At 41.5% G+C, this 21,833-nt stretch overlaps 1 protein-coding gene across 2 annotated transcripts in view; it reads left to right on the top strand.

The window, feature by feature from the left end:
• The window catches only part of SYT6 (synaptotagmin 6), a 436,226-nt gene extending 416,668 nt beyond the window's left edge, over positions 1–19,558 (top strand). Inside the window, exons 6-7 of one of the 2 annotated variants that reach the window (XM_088446287.1) lie at positions 8,853–8,856; positions 19,472–19,558. In XM_088446287.1, coding sequence (XP_088302413.1) covers positions 8,853–8,856; positions 19,472–19,536 — 69 coding nt within the window. In that variant the 3' untranslated portion in view covers positions 19,537–19,558. Of the gene's footprint in view, positions 1–8,852; positions 8,857–19,464 lie in introns of both variants that reach the window. The other variant, XM_088446286.1, reaches the window with a different exon arrangement.
• The last annotated feature ends 2,275 nt before the right edge of the window (positions 19,559–21,833 follow it).

Genomic DNA, 21,833 nt, shown 5'->3' with positions numbered 1-21,833 from the left:
CAGGGAAGACAGGCTGGCTGAACTAGGGGTAGGGTGCAGGGAAGGCTGGTTGGACTGGGGCAGGGCAAACACAGCCTGGCTGGAGTAGAGTGCACAGAAGACTGCCTGGACTGGGGCAGGGCACAGAGAAAACTGGCTGGATTGGGGGAAGGGGTGCAGGCAGGCAGGAGAAGGCTGGCTGGCTGGCTGGGCTGGGGAACACAGTAGGAAAGGCTGGTTGGGCTACAGGAGTCAGTGTACCCGCTTTTCTTACAAATGAGCACACTGCCGCGCTGTACCCGGTGCTCCTTCTCCCTGAGTGTACCTGTCGCCTGTGTCCGCAACTGCCCCCCGGGCCCCCTCTCTGTCCGGGCCCGGGACTGGAGGCCCGGCACTCTTCCCCTGATGGCGGACCTGCCTGCAACCTGCAAAATCTTCTACTTCATAAATATGGAACATCTCCAATTTGAATCACTGTTTTAACAATCTTTACTATTTGCTTCCCAGTACTTTGAGCAGTAGCTCTAGGCAGACATCTAACCTCTCCAATTCCATCAAGACCAACTCCCAGATCAAAGGGACAGCTACTGGGATGCTTGCTGGGACATTTCTATAATTGATAGTCCTTCCACTTGTAAATCCTTCAGCAGTTCAAACTCCTCTTCCCTAGCGGCACTCTCAGGTGAAGTGATGACAATTTAGGGCAGTGTTGCTCAAACTCGGTCCTCGGTGTCCCCTTACAGTTCATGTTTACCAGATCTCCTAGGTGGTGCACAAGTGTATTCTTTACTAGCTGACACATTTTAAAAGATCCACATGTTGTGCTACTTGTTTCAATTATGAAACTGCAGTCATTTGGAAAACATCCCTGTTAAGGGATCCTGAGGACCGAGTTTGGGCAACTTCCAGAAAGTCTGGGAGATTTATGGATTTCCAGGGTAAGACCCCCTCCCGATTTATGACAACTTACCTAATGAAGTGGGTGGGGCCTTGAGGATGCCATTTGCTGCAAATTGTGACATCATGGCGCTGCCCCAATGCATGACAATGCAAAACGCGGTATTTTGCATGAATGGCATTGTCACATTCGTGCTACTTGCTCCTTGGACCTCCTGGTTGGGATATCCAGGGGGAGGATGAAAATGTATGCAACGATGTCATATAAGCTGTGTCAATTGCATATGTATAGGTGGGACATTCCTTATATAATCCTTACATAATCAGAATGTTGTACTATGGGATTAATTAGGAGATGTACGAAACACGATATTCACGTACATCTCCTATGGTTTGAGTTCTGCTTATGCGCAGAACCCGTACTATGCATTTGCAATTCTCATCCTTAGACGTCCTTTACCAGTACAATATCATAGAAACTTCCAGTCTGTGTATTTCAAGTGCTGGAATTATACATTCATTTCCTTATTATATTCATATTACACATGGCCATTCATCAATGGAAATCGCAGCTGATTAGTACAGATTATCAGAGATCTGTTGAAGAAGTTGAAAACTCATTTTAATTTCTGTAAGATCAGCTACATTTCAAAAGTGTTTTGAAATGAAAGCTATAATTGCTTAAGAATAATGTCAGCAGATATTGTACAGCTCTTTGTTTAAGGCCGTAATGCTATGAAACTTGTTAATGATCTCCAGTTTCTAAAGATAGATGAATAATGTGCTAGTTTTAAGTGCTGTTCTTTTATATGCGTAATTATTATATACAGTAGGTTTACATTTCCCATCCCTTGAACTTGTCAAGGTAAATTCTCGGAGATACAGTGACACTTTTTTTTTAATGTTTTTATTTCAAGAAGACAATATAAGCATAAAATATTGTTGCAGAGAAAATCAATGTTTCTATCTCATCTTAATTACAAATCAACTACAATAATATGGGGCAGGTGGACAAGAACCCTTTGGAATGTGTAAATGTTTATTCTAAAGAACCTATTTATCAAGCCATAAATACTGCAAAAACATTGATTTTCGCAGTATTATATAGAAACAATTTGATGGCAGATAAGAACCACTTGGCCCATCTAGTCTGGCCTTTTTTCTATTTCATACTGTATATAATTATCACAGCTATTTATTATACCTACAATGCCAGAGATATCACGGATATTTTCAACATTTACTAAAGAATCGCATGTTTCAATAGAGAACTTCTTAATTATCTCCATATTGCTGTTCCCATAGCTCTATATGGTGTACGCAATATGGAACTATTTAACAATTTCCGAAAAGCTACAGTTTTTGGAACGTGACTCTGTTTGCTAACACCATCAGATAACTCATTGTCTCAATAGCAAAAGGCTTGGGTAGACAGTGATGTTCTGATTCCTCCCTGCAGTATGGATGCTCCACCTCTACCTCATTTGCCTAAGTTATGTATATGAATACCGCTCATGCACAGAAGGGATGTACTGTATATTCACTATCACTACATGTTATCTTTTCACTGAGGCTGCATCTTACAGTATTATCGTTGACCCCTAAGAGTTTATTGATAAAATGTGAAATAACATTTTAAATCCACAGTGATGTAAATTGGTAAATATGCCCCTAAGTGAGGTACTGACTGGAACATACAGATGTAGCAAGCATTAAAATGACTCCTGTAGTATAACAATGTTAATGAGTTACACCTTTCCCTAGTTACAGTTACACATTACTATACTTTGACATAACTGTCTACATCAGCATTACAACTTTGCATGCAGTACCAGTAGTGGTCGCTTGGTGCTCTCTTACCACATTACAAAGTCTCTTAATCATAAATAGAGTATGTAGACAAAAGTGATTGGACACTGACAGCAAATAGATCAACAAGATTTTATTGACATCGGTACTTTTTAGGTCCACCACGTGCAGTTACTTCTGCAGACACCCTTCTTGGCAAACTGTCCAAAAGTTCCTGGACAACAGCGGGCAGTGGGGGTCATTCAGCCCCGCTCGCGAGCAAAGGACGCTCACAAGCGGGTCGATGTTGTGCGAATGCGCATGCGCACGATGGAGGGAGCTCCGTCGTGTGCATGCGCAAGACCCGGCAAGCGACGAGGAATACGACGCTCGGGGTCTCGCACCAAAGGGGGCGTGCTGTCGATGGTGAGTGACAGCACGCCCCCTTTGGTGGGCGTGCTGGGGGCGTGGCTGCCAGACGGAGGCGTTCCCATGGGAACGCCTACCGCCTGAAGCCAGCCCCACTGACATCAGTAATGATGTCAGTGGGAGTGATTTTGGCTCTGATAGAGCCAAAATCACTCCTGGGCTTGCGGCAGCGAGACCCTACCGCAGGGTCTCGTCGCAAGCCCGATGGTTGTGATGGTCTTGACCATCGCGACCATCTTTTTGGCCGCTTGCATATGCTGTGGGTGGTCACCCACAGCTATGCGAGCGGCCAGGAGGCCGCTCCTTTTTCAGGTAGGAGGGCACTGATTCAGAGCGAGCGCTCTGGTCAGAGCGTTCGGCTCTGAATCAGGCCCAGTATGTTTTGCCATTCTGCCTTAAGTACAGTAACCAACTGTGACACTGAAGAAGGTCGAGTTGGCCTAGAACACACCCTTCACTCCAATCCATCCCATTAAGATCTGGACTCTGAGCTGGCCAGTCCATCCGAGTTACCAAATTTTCTGTATACCAGTCCATTGTCGCCCTGGAAACATGAAAGATGGCATTGTCGTTCTGATAAAAACATTTGTTAGTTCCGTAGAACTGCAAGTGCATGGGTTCCCTGCAAAGTGTTCCTGTCAAAACCACCACAATAGTGGCCATTTGGAACTCGTGTGCAATGGTATGCATTTTGCTTGCATGGGTATGTCCACTCGCTTTTGTCTATTATATAAATTAAGGTAACTGAAAGCCCTCCTTCAAAATTAATAATTAACACTAGTATTTACAACTGGTGTGTCAACTGTAATGTATGGATTCCATCTCATAATGTCCATTATCACAGGGCTGTCTCGGGCCTGCAACAAAAGAAATAAAAATGCAAATCTCTTGTGGGGTAGGAAATCAATGTAAGGAGTTAAAAATAAAATCAATGGTTTATTGTGTGGAAGTAGTCATTAAATGCCTGGCTATACTGGTGCTTGTAGAATTCCAAGTGACAAGATACCCATGGCTGCCAGTGGCTACCAGGGAATACTGTAGATTGGAGATTGCCATACACCAGGGGGGGGGGGATTTATAAAAATGTGCTGTTGTTATTTTTAACTGCTGTATATTGCAGGCGATTTGGCATCTGGATTTGTACAGCAAAACTTTATGGGTACTTAAATCGCTCACATGTGCAACACAGAATTGCCAGTTTTCTAGACTGTATTTCTGTTATGCCATCTGGCGGGATGATGAAGCTTAAAGTCAACGTAATTTTTTAGGTTTACACCTCCATAAATTGCCAAATATTTGCTGTGTTACTATAAAGTACAGTATGTATCCAGAGCAGAATGAATATCCCATAGATACTGGTTTGAGGCCCCCCAGTAAGATACATCCATAGCTCTATATATCTATGTACAGTGCATCCAGAAAGTATTCACAACGCTTCACTTTTTCCACATTTTTTTATGTTACAGCCTTATTCCAAAATGGAATAAATTAATTTTTGTCCTCAAAATTCTACACAAAATACCCCATAATGACAACGTGTAAAAAGTTTTTTTTGAGATTTTTGCAAATGTAATAAAAATGTAATAAAAAAAATTAATGTATTCCATTTTGTAATAAGGCTGTACCATAACAAAATGTGGAAAAAGTGAAGCGTTGTGAATACTTTCTGGTTGCAATGTATATATAATATATATGAAAATACAATATATATACTGTGTGTATGTATATATATGTGTGTGTGTGTGTGTGTATATATATAACAAACTTTTTTCTTTTTCCAGGTGCTTATTAACTGATAGCCCTGGGTGTGGTCCTGTCTCTTTAAGGCAGGACCCAGTTTTCTGTTTAAAATGTATGCAAGCTTGAGGCCAAGATGGCAGATCAAGTTCATTTGTCTGAGAATCAGTGTAGGGACTGGCTAGATGGGAATGACCGTGAAGCGGTGGCCAGCTTAACAAATTATTGCAATATTTTGGAACCAACATTCCCTATGTTCAAAGGAGTTGCAGTTTGAAAAGCATGTAAGTGCCGAGTTTGTATGATATTTTTTATATATATATATATATATATATATATATATAATATATACACAAACACTCAGGAGACTGGTAATTAAATACAGGCTGCACTTAATGCGGATTTCTGTTCACGTTTGAGGTAGGCTCAAACAGAAATCCGTGGTAAGTGCCCTTATCAAGGGTGCAGTGAGTGTGTTAACCCATAGCTCTGGATAGTTTTCCTCAGAACCTGTGGGTTGATGCACATTAGCCACAATTTGACCGCATGAAGAAAAAGGGTTGTAATTGAACAGGCTCAGGCGTAAAAGCCTAAGGCGACCAACGCTTTTCTCACGTGGTAAATTACCACAGCTAATTGAATTCGGCCCTAACAATGCGTAACCAGTACATGAAGGTTTGCTGAATAAATTATTTTAGGAGACACTTCTGCTCACTAAGGAATTTCAAAGGAGAATATTAATTATATAGTTACAAAATCTTCTTTATTTTGATTGAAAACACTCTTCAATTGCAGATACAGAGATTTTCCTACACCCATTCCCATCAAGGCATCAACCATATTATCCACAAGACACATAAAAACTCCCAGTGAAACAAAAATAATTTTTAACCTTATTCTTTTATCTTCCATACATCAATGGGGTAAATTTACTAAAGTGAGAGTTTTTAGAAGTGGAGATGTTGCCCATAGCAACCAATCAGATATAACCCTTTGTTTCTTTTATTGTTGTAATACTTCACTGCTGTTATTAAAAACAGTTCGATGAAAATAATAAGTTATATCTTCATTTCTCAAGTGCATAACATAAAAAGCACGTATCCTTTCCTTTGTGTGTTATATCTATGTTAGTCTACGTGGTAGCATCCCCACTTTGTAATATAATATTGTGTGGACTGCACATCTACAGTACACATGCATAGTACTATATATGTACATAGGGTACCTGTTGATGCTTTAATCATATACCTGTGCAGAGGGTTCCCCTCTTTCAGTTAAAATGATTCCCAGTAGTGCACACACAGTGTCAAATGAGATAATTCCCATGAGGCTGCTGAGCACTAAATGTCAGAAGAGCATGTGATGAGATTCTCCAATCAGAGCTCAACACATGCTCCTCTGACCTCTGTGATGTGCCTCATGGAACTGAGGCCCTGATTCAGAGCCGGAAGCACTGACCAGAGCGCTCGCTCTGAATCAGGGCCGTCCTATTTAAATGTGGAGCGGCCTTTTGGATGCTTGCATAGCTGTGGGTTACCACCCACAGCTTATGCGAGCGTCCATGATGATGGTCGCGATGGTCAAGACCATCGCGACCATCGGGCTTGCGACGAGACCCTGCGGTAGGGTCTCGTGGCCGCAAGCCCTGGAGTGATTTTGGCTCTATCAGAGCCAAAATCACTCCCACTGACATCACTAGTGATGTCAGTGGGGCCGGACCCAGACGGTAGGCGTTCCCATGGGAACGCCTCCGTCTGGCAGCCACGCCCCCGGCACGCCCACCAAAGGGGGCGTGCTGTCATTCACCATCGACAGCACGACCCCTTTGGTGCGAGACCTGGAGCGACAGCTTGGCTGTCGCTGTCCGGGTCTCGCGCATGTGCACGACGGAGCTCCCTCCGTCGTGCGCATGCGCATTGAGGTAACATCGACCCGCTTGCGAGCGTCCTGCGCTCGCGAGCGGGTCTGAATGAGACCCTGAGACAGTATGTCAAAGGCTAACTCAGACTTGCAGAAACCTCCCCTGCAGCTCACTGACTTGCTTTCCCTAGTAACTTTGGTGGCAATATCCCCCGATCCCTTGCTCACGGCTGTCCCCCACTTGCAAGTGACATAAAGGAAAAAAAATTGGAATGCAAAATGTCAAAATTGCAGACAATAAATTGTGTTTATTAATACAATTAAAAAAAAAGTAATAGCAAATCTAATAAATTCAGAAAGAAAATGAGCACCGAATCACAATATAATAGCCGGCATATAATTGCTAAACTTAAAATAAAGCATAAAATAAAAGTTAAAAAAAGTCTTTGTGTTTTGATAATCAAATATAAAACATGTAAAAGAGAAGCTACTGTAGGTTTCTTTTGCAGGCCTTGGATTTGAAGACCATCAGAATCAAATTTAAGATCTGTGATTTAATTGACATAAATCGATTTCTTGAGTCTTGATACCCCTTTTATTTTGGCATGGCTTTGATGGTTACAGCATTCGTTGTACAAAATACAGTTTCTATTATATCCTGGAAGAGAGTAAGCAGCTGTCAAAACACCAATGAATTTCAATTGGTATGTTCCGTGATGTACCGTACAGTATTTTCATGGATAGCAGTTGCTGCACACAAGCAAATTGACGTGCTATTCCATCTGATGTGGACTTCCATTTTCACCTTGTGCACTGGCAATTTGTTTCTAGCCTGAAGCATATGACACTAAGTTAGGGCAGATATATTATGCCGGCAACAGAATGCTTTGTGATTAAAAAAACATTACGGGAACACATGAGAATGGCTTTGGGTCAAAAATCTAGAAAGTATTGCAGGATCCAGATCCCTTCCTATCTGCAAAGTAGGCTAATCCTTCAATTGTGATTGACTAAAGGTGCATATCCACTATACGATTAATGAACGATAATGATATCGTTATTGTTCAATCGTTGTTTATATTGTGCAGTGGACATTGAGGAGCTCATTCAGACCCGCTTGCTAGATGCGTACACTCGCTCCCAGCGTATGCAAATTCGACTAAGTGATGGCATGGCAGGCGATCGCATGGCAAGGCATAAGCACGCCCACTATGTCTTGGCGTGCGATCGCTTTGTGTATGTAGACGCCCTCCAGCCTGTCTTAAGACGCCCACTGGCACATGTCATCTCCAGGAAGTGTATGCAAGCATTGGTACATCGGTTACCATCGGCAGCGAATGCAGCGCCTGAGGTTGGCTATACCCAGCCGCAAGCACTGTGAGCACTTCAGTGTGAAATACAACCAGGTGATGTATTCTATGACACTGCCTGTTAATTATGCATGCCTCTGAAACGGCGTTGAGATGCTCAGGCACTCCTGCGTTCGCACCTCCACTCCCCCGTTTATAGTGGCCTGCCCCTGTCACCACCCACTAACGGCTTCTCTTGCCACTCACTCCGCTGGGCAGTCTATGCGCAACCGCTTCCTGATCTCTTGCACTGGTTCACGTACGAGCATTGCGATGTGTACGCATGAGTAGAAAGCAACCATCGGCCAGCTACGAGAGTTCGCTTCATAGCGAGCTGGTCTGAATCAGCTACTGAGCCCACACTGAACGATATATCATTCAGTACCGGCACCCTCCCTCATCCCCGAACCTGCACAACCTGACGATATAGTCAGGTTGGACAGCAGGTTTGGCCGATGAGCGACGCCGTCAATGACCAGGGGGAGCGCACATCGCTGGTCGTTGACGGCATATCCGCTGCACGATATTGCAGATGATGAATGATAACGATATCGGTATCATTCAAATCGTCCAATTTATTGTGTAGTGGATATGCGCCTTAAGTCATTACAAGGAGAGAATCAGTAAAAATAGCACTAAAATGAAATAAAAAGTAACACATGTTGGACACTATGTAATAAGTAACAATGTGACAACCGATGTCCTCAGGATTGCAACAAGTATATTCAGTGTTCTGACAGACTAAAAGCCTATAATACCCCTTTCACACTGCCATCAAATAACCAGGGTTATTGCACATGAACGAGCAGCGACCCGGGTTACTGTGCAGAATGAAAGGGCCCAGTTGAAATAACCCGGGTCTAACAGCCTGGCATTTCAACTCAGGTAATGAGTAGGGTTGAATGCGAGTTCAACCCGGCTTGCGGTGTGGTGGGAACGGGTAACCCGGGTCTAGGCGACCAGGGTCCCGTTCACTGCATAGGGAGAGCCGGCACTTGGAGATGATCTCATCTTCAAGCACTGGCTCAGCAGTAATGGCAGTGACGTCATTATTGCCGGGTCAGAACGCCGGTCTAATAACTGTCTCAGGCAGCTCACACCTGGGATGTATGCGTATAAAAATCCCAATCCCGGGTGCGACACGCCATTTGCAATGTGAAAGGGGTATAATTGAAATTATGATGTTCAAGAAGCAAGAGGTGGCTCTTGTTTATTCAACATCATTTAAATATCTTCTCCAAAACAAAATTTAATTTTACATATACGTCTCTGAAATACATCACGTCAAGTCACTTTCCCTGCTCATATGGCTTACTATGATGTACTAGCTAAATAATTTGGCAGGTATCAGGGCCGGATTGGCCATATGGCACATGCCAGAAGGACCAATGGCATCAGGGCCAGCTCGAGGAGGGGGCGGAAGTATCCCTGCCCAACACCCCACGCCACTGGATGTGACCTCAGACTGAAGGGGTTGGTGGCTGTGATGGGCCAGTGTGCTCTGCTCAGCCGGGAAGAGACGGGGGGGTGTGCCGCGAGGCCAGGCCCTCGTGACTTGCGGCACATTGTCCCTCGCATAGGGCTGACTGCTAGGGCTGATCTACAGCCCCAGTCCATCCCTAGCAGGTGTACAGTTGTTAGCCATGCCCACCGGTGGTGGAAGATCTTACCCAGAAGATATCTCCAGTGTTAAGACATGTGCAAATTGCCAGCAGTCACTTGTAGCCTCTGATTTCTACACCAGAGAGCTAAAAAGCAGTGTTAGAGCTAACATTCAGTGCTATGTGTTTGACATTGATACTTCTCACTACTGCACACCACTATACTTTTAAAATCCTGGTTGAGATGTATCACACCTTTATCTCTCTCCAAGGTTGATACATCTCCCCCCTGTATGTGTCAACTGTTATTATTGACCTTTTTCTAGGCCTGTTCACCTGCTTGTTTATTACCGAATACTGAAACTGCTATTAAATATTAAACAGTTTACGAGACCCTGCCTACCAAAAGAAATTCTGTGCACTGTATCCTGAAATTTAACTCTGAATTATTTTGCCAATTATGCACTTCTGATCACTTATTCTCCATTGCCATTTCTCCTTCACTTCTGGTTATTAATTCCATGATGCCATATTTTCATCAGCCTCTGCTACCGGAGTCATTCCTGAACTCACTGGGCAGCAAGTCAACACTTTTATTGTGACACTAGCTTAGAGTCAATTATAAATATTTCCTGTAATGCCCAATTAAATTAAACCCATCTCATCAAAACATGTAAAAAGGTTCTTGAGCTATATGAACAGGGGTGAATTGGCACATACAGATGCATGACAGATCTCATGTTTGCTGTAATATAATATAGAGTATACATTGTATATACAGAAATGTATAATGGTTTGCTAGGCTACAATACTTGTTTTACAGCAATATTACTGAGATTTATATATATATATATATATATATATATTAAAAAAAAATCTAACAACTCAATATTGATGCTAGCTTTCTGTACCTACACATAATTACCTACAACATTATTTCCATTTTGCTAACATTTTGTAATGATTTAATTCACAAAGTCTTCATGGTCATGTCATGTCATGTCTGCATTTTTCCTGCTTGACCGGCTTTTCATTAATGTGTCACTTTAATCGCTTATTGACTTTCCCTCATATTTTATATACCATGACATGTATTTAACTCTGCAATGCTGCAAGGAATTGTCAACATTATTTTTGAATACAAACTGTATTGATTAAAACTAGATGTAACACTTTGTTTTATAGCATTGACATTGAGTGTATTTAAATTGTTGCCTAAAATACATTCAAAAATTAAATATTTAGGAAAATTAGAAAATTTTAAACACCTACTGTATGTTCTCATTAGGGATTTATTGCATGTCATTGCAGGATTATTGCAGCCTATAAGGTTCCAAAATTCACTCTAAGAAAAGGTAGCCAGTGCCCTTAAAACATAAACGGACTGATACAGAATTGGAAGTAAATCGGGAGAATATTGCTGAAAAGAAGTGTGAATGGAAAAAAATACATATATTCATACATACAGTATGCAGGGCTGTACACATCTTGCATTGTTACCGCACCTGCTTGTGTAATAATATATGTGCCTGGTTTACTACTAGTACCTGTCCTATAATAGGTACAAATAAGGATGCTCCCGACAGGCACCCTGCAGTCTGAACAGCCAATCGGAGCGTCCTTGGGAGGCTCTGATCAGTGCTGCACTGCCCTGCCCTGCTGCCCCTGCACACATGTCATGCACTCAGGGGGCGGGACTGGCACAGGGTACAGTAGAGCTCTGGGACGGTGCTGAAAGATATGCTTACAAGAATTTGTATTTGCACTTACATCCAGGTCTGCACAGCCCACAATTGTGTAAACATGCCTTCAATGATCTTTGCCCTGTCACAACCAGTTACAATTCTACATTTGTTAGTGTAGATGTGATTGAAATGCATACAGCACTGCATAGTCACAATTGCATGCACCCATGTTTTGTGTATGTGCACTGCAAATTCACAAAAGATATTCTCCATAAATGGGTGTATGGTAAACTGTGCATCAGCCCAAAGCAAGAAATTGGTACAGACACAGAACCATTAATCCACCTTGTAAAAGCTGCTCCTTTCTTATTAAATCTCATTGGTAAATGATAATAATTGTTTCTGCAATATCCAGATAATGGGATACAGTGGATTGAAAAGTCCTGACTAAATAATAATTTATAAATATAGATGAATTGATAAATAGAGATGTTGGGTAGGACTGATAATACTTTTTTTATTGATTTTTATAAACAATACAAACATAAAATTAAACTGACATTGCTGAATTGTTGTAAAAACAATATATTATATTGACAGTTGGTAATTCACAATAAAGTTATATATTCTTTTTCAAAGATATCATGGACGTGGCCTCTTATTTGTTATATTTTAAACATCAATGTAAAATATACAGAAAGAGTGAAAAAAGGAAGACCAAACATAATCAATTGCAATTATTTTGATTTATCAAGCCTCAAATACATGTGTCTTTTAACTTTTTGAATCACAATGAAACATTATACATAGAAAAATTATTATATCAAAAATTTAATAATTATCAGCAGGACTCATTAAACAGTTGCTAATCACCGACAGACTATTAATTGGTATGACGGGCATGTGACAATTCAAGCCACCTAGACCATATTTGAAGGTATTTCTTTTCTGACTTCCTGGTTATAAATACATATTTTTCGTGTGAAGCTACTTTGTTTACCAGTGATAGCCATGTGCTAATATTCGGGCCACTAGGTGCCATCCATTCCCTCGCTATGCACACTTTAGCAAGCATGCACATGTTGTTTACAAATATTTTAGGGTATTTACCAATAGAATCATCCTCAGAGTTAGCCAGAACACATGATACCGGGGCGAGGACATCTTGTGGTATACCTGTATCCAATATAATGCGACATTGCCACATAAGGTGCCAGAAATTTCCCTCCATTGAGTTACATTTGGGACATTGCGTGTTTGCCCTACCCCCAATTGCGTATAACCTGGCAGGTCATATATACTCTGTGAAGTATAAACAACTGTATCTGTTGAAGACGAGCAGATACTGTGGCAGTGCGCGGACTGGCCAAGGCTATTTGCCACGCCTCATCAGAAATTGCACCAACATCATTTACCCAGTTTTGCCTAATATGGGCTAGATCAGATGAATGATGCCCATCCAATAGTTTTTTATAGAAAATAGAGATCAGGCGACGAGAACCTATAGATCTCATCAGTATTTTAAGCCTTGAGTCGCGTAGAAGCAGAGGGGCCCCTCTAAATTGAGCATTAAGTGCGTGCCTAAATTGAAGGAATCTGTAAAAATACTCCCAAGGGACTTTAAACTCATCTTGAATTTGCTGAAAAGATTTCAGATATCCCTCTCGATATACCTGCCCAACAGATGTCACTCCCCATTTTCCCCACACTTCGCCAACTTGTAACTCAGAAAGCTCAGTGAACGGCCTTGAGTGAGCCAACAGAGTATCCAGATCTAATCCTTCCACCTTTAAAATCTGCGAGGTCAATCTCCATATCATGACAGCTTGTTTAAACAGGGGAATTTTGACGATTACCAAACTATCGCTAAGGAGTAGTTGAACCGGAGGCAAACCGGTGCCGCTCCCAGCCATAATGTAGTTTAACATTGAATCTGCCTGTATTACTTGAAACCACTCCCATAAGTGTGCCAGTTGCGTGGCATAGTAGTATAATTTAAATGAGGGCAATGCCAGACCACCTGAATCTCTTCGTCTAGTCAATGTGTCAGTTTTAATTCGAACTCTCCCACTCTACCAAATTAAAGAGGAAAGCAGGACATCAATCTGTTTAAATATTTGCTGTGGAATATATATTGGGCAATGGTGTAGAACATACAATAGTTTGGGCTGTACGACCATTTTAACTATGTTTACCCGGCCTGTCATAGTGAGTGGTAATTTGCCCCAAGCAGAGACTTGAGTTTTAATAAACTCCAGCTGGGGATTAATATTAAGGGCCAGATACCGTGAGGGATCCTTTGTAATTCAGATTCCAAGATATTTAAAAGAATTTACCCAATTTAGCGAGAAGCGTTGCAATGGATCAGTCGGGCCAGGATATACAAACGGGAAGCAAGAAGGATTTGTCCCAATTCACACATAGACCGGAGTATCTACCGAATGTAGCAATAGTACTCAAAACATATGGCATGGAAGCCGCAAATTTTGAAATGAACAATAAAATATCATCTGCCTATAGCTCAATCTTATCTATTTTAGTTCCCACGGTAAGTCCTAATATATAAGGGCAGGCTCTAATTTTGCACGCCAAGGGTTCAATGGCAAGGGCGAATAAAATAGGAGACGGGGACAGCCTTGCCTAGTACCACGGAACAGCGGAAACTGGGAGGAGACAAAACCATTTACCGCAGCTCTTGCCACTGGAGCTGAATATAGTAATTTAACTCATTTTATGAATCCCGGACCAATTCCAAATGCCTCCAGTGTCTCCCATAAGTATTCCCACTCCACTGAATCAAACGCCTTAGCGGCGTCAAGGGACATTATGCCAGACGTTGAGTCATCATTTTGGGCCATTTGCAAATGGTTCAACAGGCGTCTGAGATTAATGGCAGTTGATTTGCCAGGCATGAAGCCCGTTTGATCTGGGTGAATTAATTGTAGTATAACTTGGTTAATTCTAGTAGCTAGAATTTTTGCTATTATCTTTACGTCAGTAGGTAGTAATGATATGGGCCTGTAGGACTCTGTACGTGAGGCATCTTTACCAGGCTTGGGTAGAACAATTATAAGAGCTTCTGACATAGAATTAGGGAGTTTGTTATATTCATATATTTGATTAAAAAGTTTAAGCAGGCAAGGCAAATAAAAGGCTTTATGTTTCTTATACAACTCAAGAGGAATGCCATCCACCCCTGGAGCTTTCCCGGTGGGAAAGGAGTTAATGGCCAACTCAATCTCCTCTATAGTTATGGGGGCATCTAAAAGATCATGGTCTTCTAGACTAAGTCTTGGAAGATCTATATCTGCCAAGTAGTTACGAATATCCTGTATCTCGTCATTCAAACGGGAACTATACAATTGACTGTAGTATTTCGCAAATTCATTAGCAATATCTGGTACCTTGTTATATACCACTCCATCTTGGTCAATAATTTGGGCTACATTTATAGGTGGTCGCTCGCCTCTAGTCAAATTGGCCAGATATGATCCAGGTCTATCCCCTAAGGCATATTGGATGTGAGAAGAAAATAGCAGTTTAAAGTTTGCCTTCTCCTCCAGGCATTTTGTCCACGCCTTTTGCGCAGCTACCCAATCCTGTCTGTTAGATTCAGAATTATCAGAAAGGTATGTCAGCTCCAGCGTTCTGCACCTTGTCTCCAATTCAAGCTCCTGTTTTTTATAGAATGATTTAAGACTAGCCACCCTCTGAATCAACGTACTTCTAAGGAATGCTTTAAAAGTATCCCACAAACCAGGTCGAAAAGATGGTTCACTGTTGAAATCAAAAAATTCTGACCATGCAGCTTCCAGTTCCGGACCAGCACCCATTCGTGTTAACCAAAACGGATTTAATTTCCAGAATGATTGTCCTCTATGGCCTTCTAAGTCAATGGTCAGTGAAATAGGAGAGTGGTCAGAGATGCCCCTAGTTTGGTAATGGATCCTTTGTATACGGGGCATAATATTTGGTGATACTAGGGCCAGATCAATTCCGGAAAATGATTTATGAGTAGATGAGAAGTAAGAGTATCGTGGGTGTCTAAGTCTCCATGTGTCCAGTAGGCCCATCTCACGCACCATGTTCGCAAACCCAGTCCCCCGGTCTCCACCGTGGCGTGTGCCAACAAATCTGTCTAGTGACCAATTCATTTCATTGTTAAAGTCACCGGCACATACTATTGGTAGTCCTGGGAACATAGCTATAAATTCAGCTGCCTTTTTAAGAATTTCGTGTGAATGCTGGGGAGGGATATATATCGCCAGAAGCAACAATGACATAGAGTATATTCTGCATTTTAGAAAAACATATCTGCCCCCCACATCAGATTGTATCTGATCTAATACAAAGGGAATTGACTTACGTACCAGTATCGAAACCCCCCTAGACATTGACGTGTGCGTTGAGTTGTACGCCCAACCCACCCAAGGTTTCTTTAATGACAGTAATCGTCCTCCAACTAAGTGTGTCTCCATTAGGCAAATAACATCCGCTGTATATTGTTTCATTTGTCTAATGACCAGAGAGCGCTTGATCTTGTCATTTAACCCTCTAACATTCCAAAATAAAAAACTGACATCTAGAGATGCCATCTTCAAATATTATGATATTTATAAATGGAGAGACCTTTCGTCCAATCCTCAGGTAGTACAAATTTTGCAAACTATGAAAGATACGGAAACAAAATAGCACAAGAAATTCCAAACATTTTACCCCCTTCAACCATCCCCCACCCTGTATACCAGCATGAACTACGGCATACCTCATCCCTAAACTAAACAAAACCCTCCTCCCCTCTTATTCCTTACACCTTGTAATAATCAAATAGGACTGTGTAATTGTAACACTGTCCCTCTACCTACACAATGTAACTAGAGCAAAAAATATATAATGGCCCTAAGGCATAACACAATGAGGTCCCCAGGTCTATAAGTGTGTACCCGGGACTTAAAAAAATAAATAAAAATAAATAAATTTAAATTCTCCATTGTAAAATATTCTGTATATCTTAACATACAAAAAGTAATAAAAATTTCAATTTGCATAGTACATGTTTTGACAATTCAAACAGCATTTATCACATTCAAAATATTTGTATACATACGGACTTTAGATAGTTGTAACGATTCAAAAAGCACACCAACAGAAATGAAGTATGCAAGATTCAGTCTTGGGCTAACGGGAGTCTCGCCGGCCTGCACCGGTCTAGCCACAGGGCCGCGTCCCGAGGGGATGTAAAGAACTTTGTTTCTCCGTCAGCAACCACCCTCAATTTAGACGGATAAATCATGACATAAGGTATGTTGAGATCTCTCAGGCGCCTTTTTATAGTTGAGAACTGTGCCCTCTCTTTCTGAATCTCTATGGCAAAATCTGGAAACACGGAAATCCGAGTCCCATTCCATGTCAGAGGGCCATTCGTGCGGGCCAAGCGAAGGATAGCATCCCGATCTCTGTAGTGAAGGAGCTTCGCACTGAGCGTGCGAGGCGGGGCCCCTGATGGCAGAGGCCTAAAGGGGATACGATGGGCTCTCTCCACTGAAAAGAATGGTGAAAAGGAGTCTTTACCGAAAGTGTCAGTCAGACATTTTTCTATAAATTGTTCTGGGTTATTGCCCTCTTCCTTTTCTGGCAGACCCACGAACCTCTCATTATTTCTTCTCAGCCGCCCTTCCATGTCTGACAGTTTTTTCTGGACCGCTAGCATCTGCGTGTCCAGGGAACCAATTCTGACACCTAAAGGTGTTATTTGATCTTCTAGAGTGGACGTGCGGGTATTGAGCTCGCCCACACGTTCTCTGACACATTGCAAATCATGATGTATCAACGATAAGTCCGATTGGACTTTACCAATTTTATCAGAGAGTCTAGTTTCACATGCCGTAACTGCATCAATAACCCTCTGCATCGCATTATCCGAGGGAGTATCTGAGGTTGAGGCCGCCGACTCAGCGGGCGAAACAGGAGGGGATTCGCTCCCATGATCAGCAGCTTTAGATTGAGCGCCAGAGCCTCTAGCATATTGTACTAATTTTGCAGCCGCAGCTGGGTGATGGTGCTTCACCATGTTTATATGCAGATAATACAGTCAGCACAATTATGCACTTATGCACAGATAAAGCAACGAATATTGAGGTGAGCTATATAAAGCACATACAGGGCTATTTGTAAGAGAAAAATAACTTGCAGCAGCAAGTGCTGAGATAAGTTAATCTGATTAGACTTGATATCTCTCTTTGCAGGTCAGTATAGGATACCCAGGTTTAATAGAAATTATCAGCAGGACTCAGAGGAGATGAAAACACAGTATTGAGCTCCTCCAGTTTATTCACCAGTCACCCCTGCCACCACAGAACGATCCAGGGTAAACCCCTCCACTAAGAAAAGATGGCGTTGGCCCGTCAGGTGACCAGGCTAGCAGCCCGCAGTACGGAGGTGTCTCTGCACCTCTCCTCACCCCCTCTTCCAGTAGAGTACCCGGATAATCTCACCTCCTCAGCGCCTCAGTATGTTTAGAGCACAGCTCAGTGCGCTGTGTCCGGTGAAGTCCGACGGAGACGCCAGCGGCGTGTCACGCGTCCAGTCCCGACAGCAGGCCCCACAGAAGAAGGCTCCGGCAGCACCGGTAACATGGCTCAGCGACTCAGCTGTCAGCCTGGAGGATCACCGCACCTTCCAACAACAGCCGGTCAGAATTTGGGTCGCGGGGGAAAGCAGGATATGTAAGGCGGATAGATGAGACCTGGAGAGCACTTCACCCTGCGTGCTACTCCATGCGCTCCTAGGCCACGCCCCCGACTGATAATACTTAAGATGAAATATTTCACAACACAGAAAAATTTGCATTAAAACTTTTAAAACTTAAGTTCTGTGAGGCCAGTGCTGGTAGTTAAAAACTAGGCATGTAAGCGCTATTGTCTTGCTTGGTGATATAGACTCTCTAGGTGTATATGCTTGACTCAGTGTAAGAATTATACATTCTAGATGTGAGTATAAATCAGGCTCTATGTGCAACAGGTGAGAAAGTAAAAACCATTACTGTCAAAAAGGGCCAATGATTGTCAGCCTGCCTCCTACTGTATCTCCTATTTTGTAAATGTCAATAGCTCTGTTGTATAAGTAACTATTTATCTTAGATATGAATCTAATAGATGGTGACTATAAGTCCCATTGAACCCTGGATTCCAAGGTATGTTGGCACTTGTGCTTTCCCATGAGTCAGCATGCCCTGGCAGCCATAAATTTACACATGACGAGGATAGCTGGGACTTTTAGTTCATCATAATATAACTCTCCCCCCACCAATTATTAAACAATTTTGTTCCCTACCCACCATTACATTATTGTGAATAGCCTTAGTGCAATCAGCAAGGGGCTGATTTAACTAGGGGGATAGGGGTGCATTATTTTTTTCTTTTTGTGCGTAGCACCTTTTGCAGGTGATCCTCATATTTCTTTTTATTTAACATATACAAGGTATTAGGTCAGGTACCTCTATTGCTCCACAGTTATTTCTGGCTTATCTTTGATGTTTTTTAAACTCTGAACCCACAGTATGACATCCAGCGACGTGTACCTTTAACATTGAAAAAACTAGTGTGGCAACTTGCGGGTTTCTGGGGAATTTGCTGCGATTTGCCAATCACTGGAAAATACAGTATGCCATATTAGCAAAATTAGAGAATATTACATCAGTCTTTGTGGTTTTGTTTATGGCTATTTGATGCTACAGTACACTATTCAATACTTTTTGATTTTAATCCATAAAATAACAGGTGTAAAGACTTTTCATTCTTTTAAATGTTTTTCAGCCGGTTTGGAAGTGGGCAGCGGTATAACAACTTGTAGGCAATTAAATAAGCTTAATATGTACAGCCTCGCAGAACATGAGTGCTCTGATCTTGTGGAAAGCAATGACCTGTCCACTCATGTGCTTATGTTGGTGAGGACAGTATCAGTGTCCTGATAATGGAGGAAAGGGAAGCGAGCAAGAGTCAGATAGTGAAATAAGTCAAGTTCCCCAAAACACAGAACTGTTGATGCAGGAAGCTTGTAGCTGTAAAAGCACATCTCTCTTGAAATACAGTTTATAAAACCAATGTTTTTTGTCTTTAATATGTTGTTTTATTTCCACAGTGGCAAGGCCGAGCAGCTAGTTTTGACAGTCAGGGCTCATGCCCTTCCCCAAAGCCCCCACTAACTCCTTGAAAGCAGCCAATGTAAGCGCCTGAATTTTCTCATCAACCTGGAGGACTTGTTTAAGATTCCTAAAGAAGAGCTCTCACCACCTTAACAGCAAGTCATAAAAACCAATGAATCAAATTGTCTTTGCATCGAGTTCAAGACAAGAGCTGGACAAGTGAATAAGTGGTTTGGTTTTGTCTTGGTCTGTTGTATCTTAAAATGTCATATGTTGGTGTTTTTACAATTCAAATAGGAAATTGGACACATAACAGGAAGATATGAAATCAGACTGGAAGATTTCAGCATTGCAGAAAGGAATATAATTTTAATGTGAGAAATATTTGTTGTTATGTGGACAATGAATGTACATTGAAGTGTTCTTCTCTACAGGAAACCTGGAAGATCTAATGACTTCGGCATTATTACTGACACGTTTACTATGTCAGTTATGATACTTGATGTCAAGAAAAGATTGGGAATTGAAATAGCTATGATTTATATGCTGTGTTAATGCTCTGGTATGTTCTTTATATGTGATATGAGAACACTATCATTAATGTGTTTTGTCTTTAATGATGTTACCTTTGTGTAAAATAACAATAGAAATGCTGTTACTTTTTGAGCTTTATTTATGCTTACAATTACTATCACAGGCAATTTAAATTGTTACATTATTAAGTTACACTTTTCATAAGAGTTGGTCTTTATACACACCACTCACCAAAATTTTAAGGGTGCGTGAGAATGCAGTTCTCTTAATGCTAAGGCAATCCTCTACATATGATGGAAGCCTGTGCAGTACTCAGGAATATAGACAGCATTGACAAGAAATGACAATGTTCACAGTCTTAACTAAATATGCTGCATGTCATCTGTAGCCCTTTGCTTGTGAATGTTTTTGTGGATCAGTTTCTTTTTACTATGCTGCAAATGTGATCTAACCACTCATCCATGTGTGCTGCAGTCAAATTTGATCAATGTCTCCATTCTCATTTGGTAATGCACATCATCTTAAATAGACTGCATAAGCTTATCACTGCCTTTTGTTCAAACAAATTTATTTAACACTACACACATGCTTTGTGATTCAAGTTCTTTCCACACTTAAAGAGCCACTAAAACTAAAACATAAATTGATCCAATGTATAAGACAGACTGGGCAATATTTACTGAGCGGCGGATTGACGGTGGGTTCTATTCTATTCTAAATCCCGGTGGTTTGGTGGCGGGTTCTATTCTGTTCTAAACCCTGAGGGTTTGGTGGCGGTTTTGCAGCGGTTTCTAAATGACAGCCCTGTTCTATTTTAAAATGTGTTTTGATGGCAGTTTTGCAGGGGTTTTGGCCTTAGTAAATCTGCAGATAGCAAAACCGCCGCCAAACCACAGTCAAAACACATTTTAGAATAGAATAGAACAGAGCTGTCATTTAGAAACCACTGCAAAACCGACACCAAACCCCCGGGGTTTAGAACAGAATAGAACCTGCCACCAAACCGCCGAGGATTAGAATAGAATAGAAACCGCCACTTAGTAAATTTTGCCCACTGTCTTCTATAATCCCCAGTAAATGGATTTTGTGGCCCTGTGGTACATTTTTACTAATCTTTCAATGATGTTATTCTGGGATGAAAGTTGCCTGAAATCCTCAATAAAAGAAATAGTATGTAAAATAAAACTATAAAAAACATCAAAAACTGCAGTGGTAGGTATAACCGCCATAGAAATTATATATTTACTTTAGCTTGTAGATAATATCAGGTAAGATGTGGACATTCACAAAAGTTATAGAGTGAAGTTGTGCAGCCACGATGGTTTTCATTCTACTAAATGTTTTACATTTGGAATTTCCTCTTCATGCTTTTGCTCCTGGCCATTCATACAGTATGAATTTTGTATTCTACAAAGAAGATGGACCAAATGTAATAGGGAGAGATTTTAGAAAATGTGAGAGTTTAGCAGTAAACTATCACACTTCTTAAACTCGGCCAATGTAATAGAGTCTGAGAACATTCAAACTCGCATGTTTTTCAGACTAAAAAAACTCTCACAATTAAACTCTCATCCCTATGTTTTCCTTTTATGGGAATACAACTTGACCAATGTAATAGTGTGAGTTTTACCACTAAACTCTCACCCTATTACATGTGTCCCAATATGTCTTACCCCCAAAGAATACAGCCTCTGAGCTTCAGGTTTCACAAGTTCTTCACACATTTAGTTATTATTTATTATTGTCAATATTAGCTGTTTCAGATAAAGCTATTTTTTGGAGGTAATTTTTCATCTAAGGCCTATGTCATGCTGGTGATTTTTCTCTCACC

The sequence above is a fragment of the Taudactylus pleione genome, unplaced genomic scaffold, assembly GCF_031769625.1.
Source record: "Taudactylus pleione unplaced genomic scaffold, aTauple2 ptg000396l, whole genome shotgun sequence".
In the NCBI taxonomy this organism is placed as follows: domain Eukaryota; kingdom Metazoa; phylum Chordata; class Amphibia; order Anura; family Myobatrachidae; genus Taudactylus; species Taudactylus pleione.
Note: the sequence above shows the minus strand (reverse complement) of the source record. Positions and strands in the feature narration are given on the sequence as shown.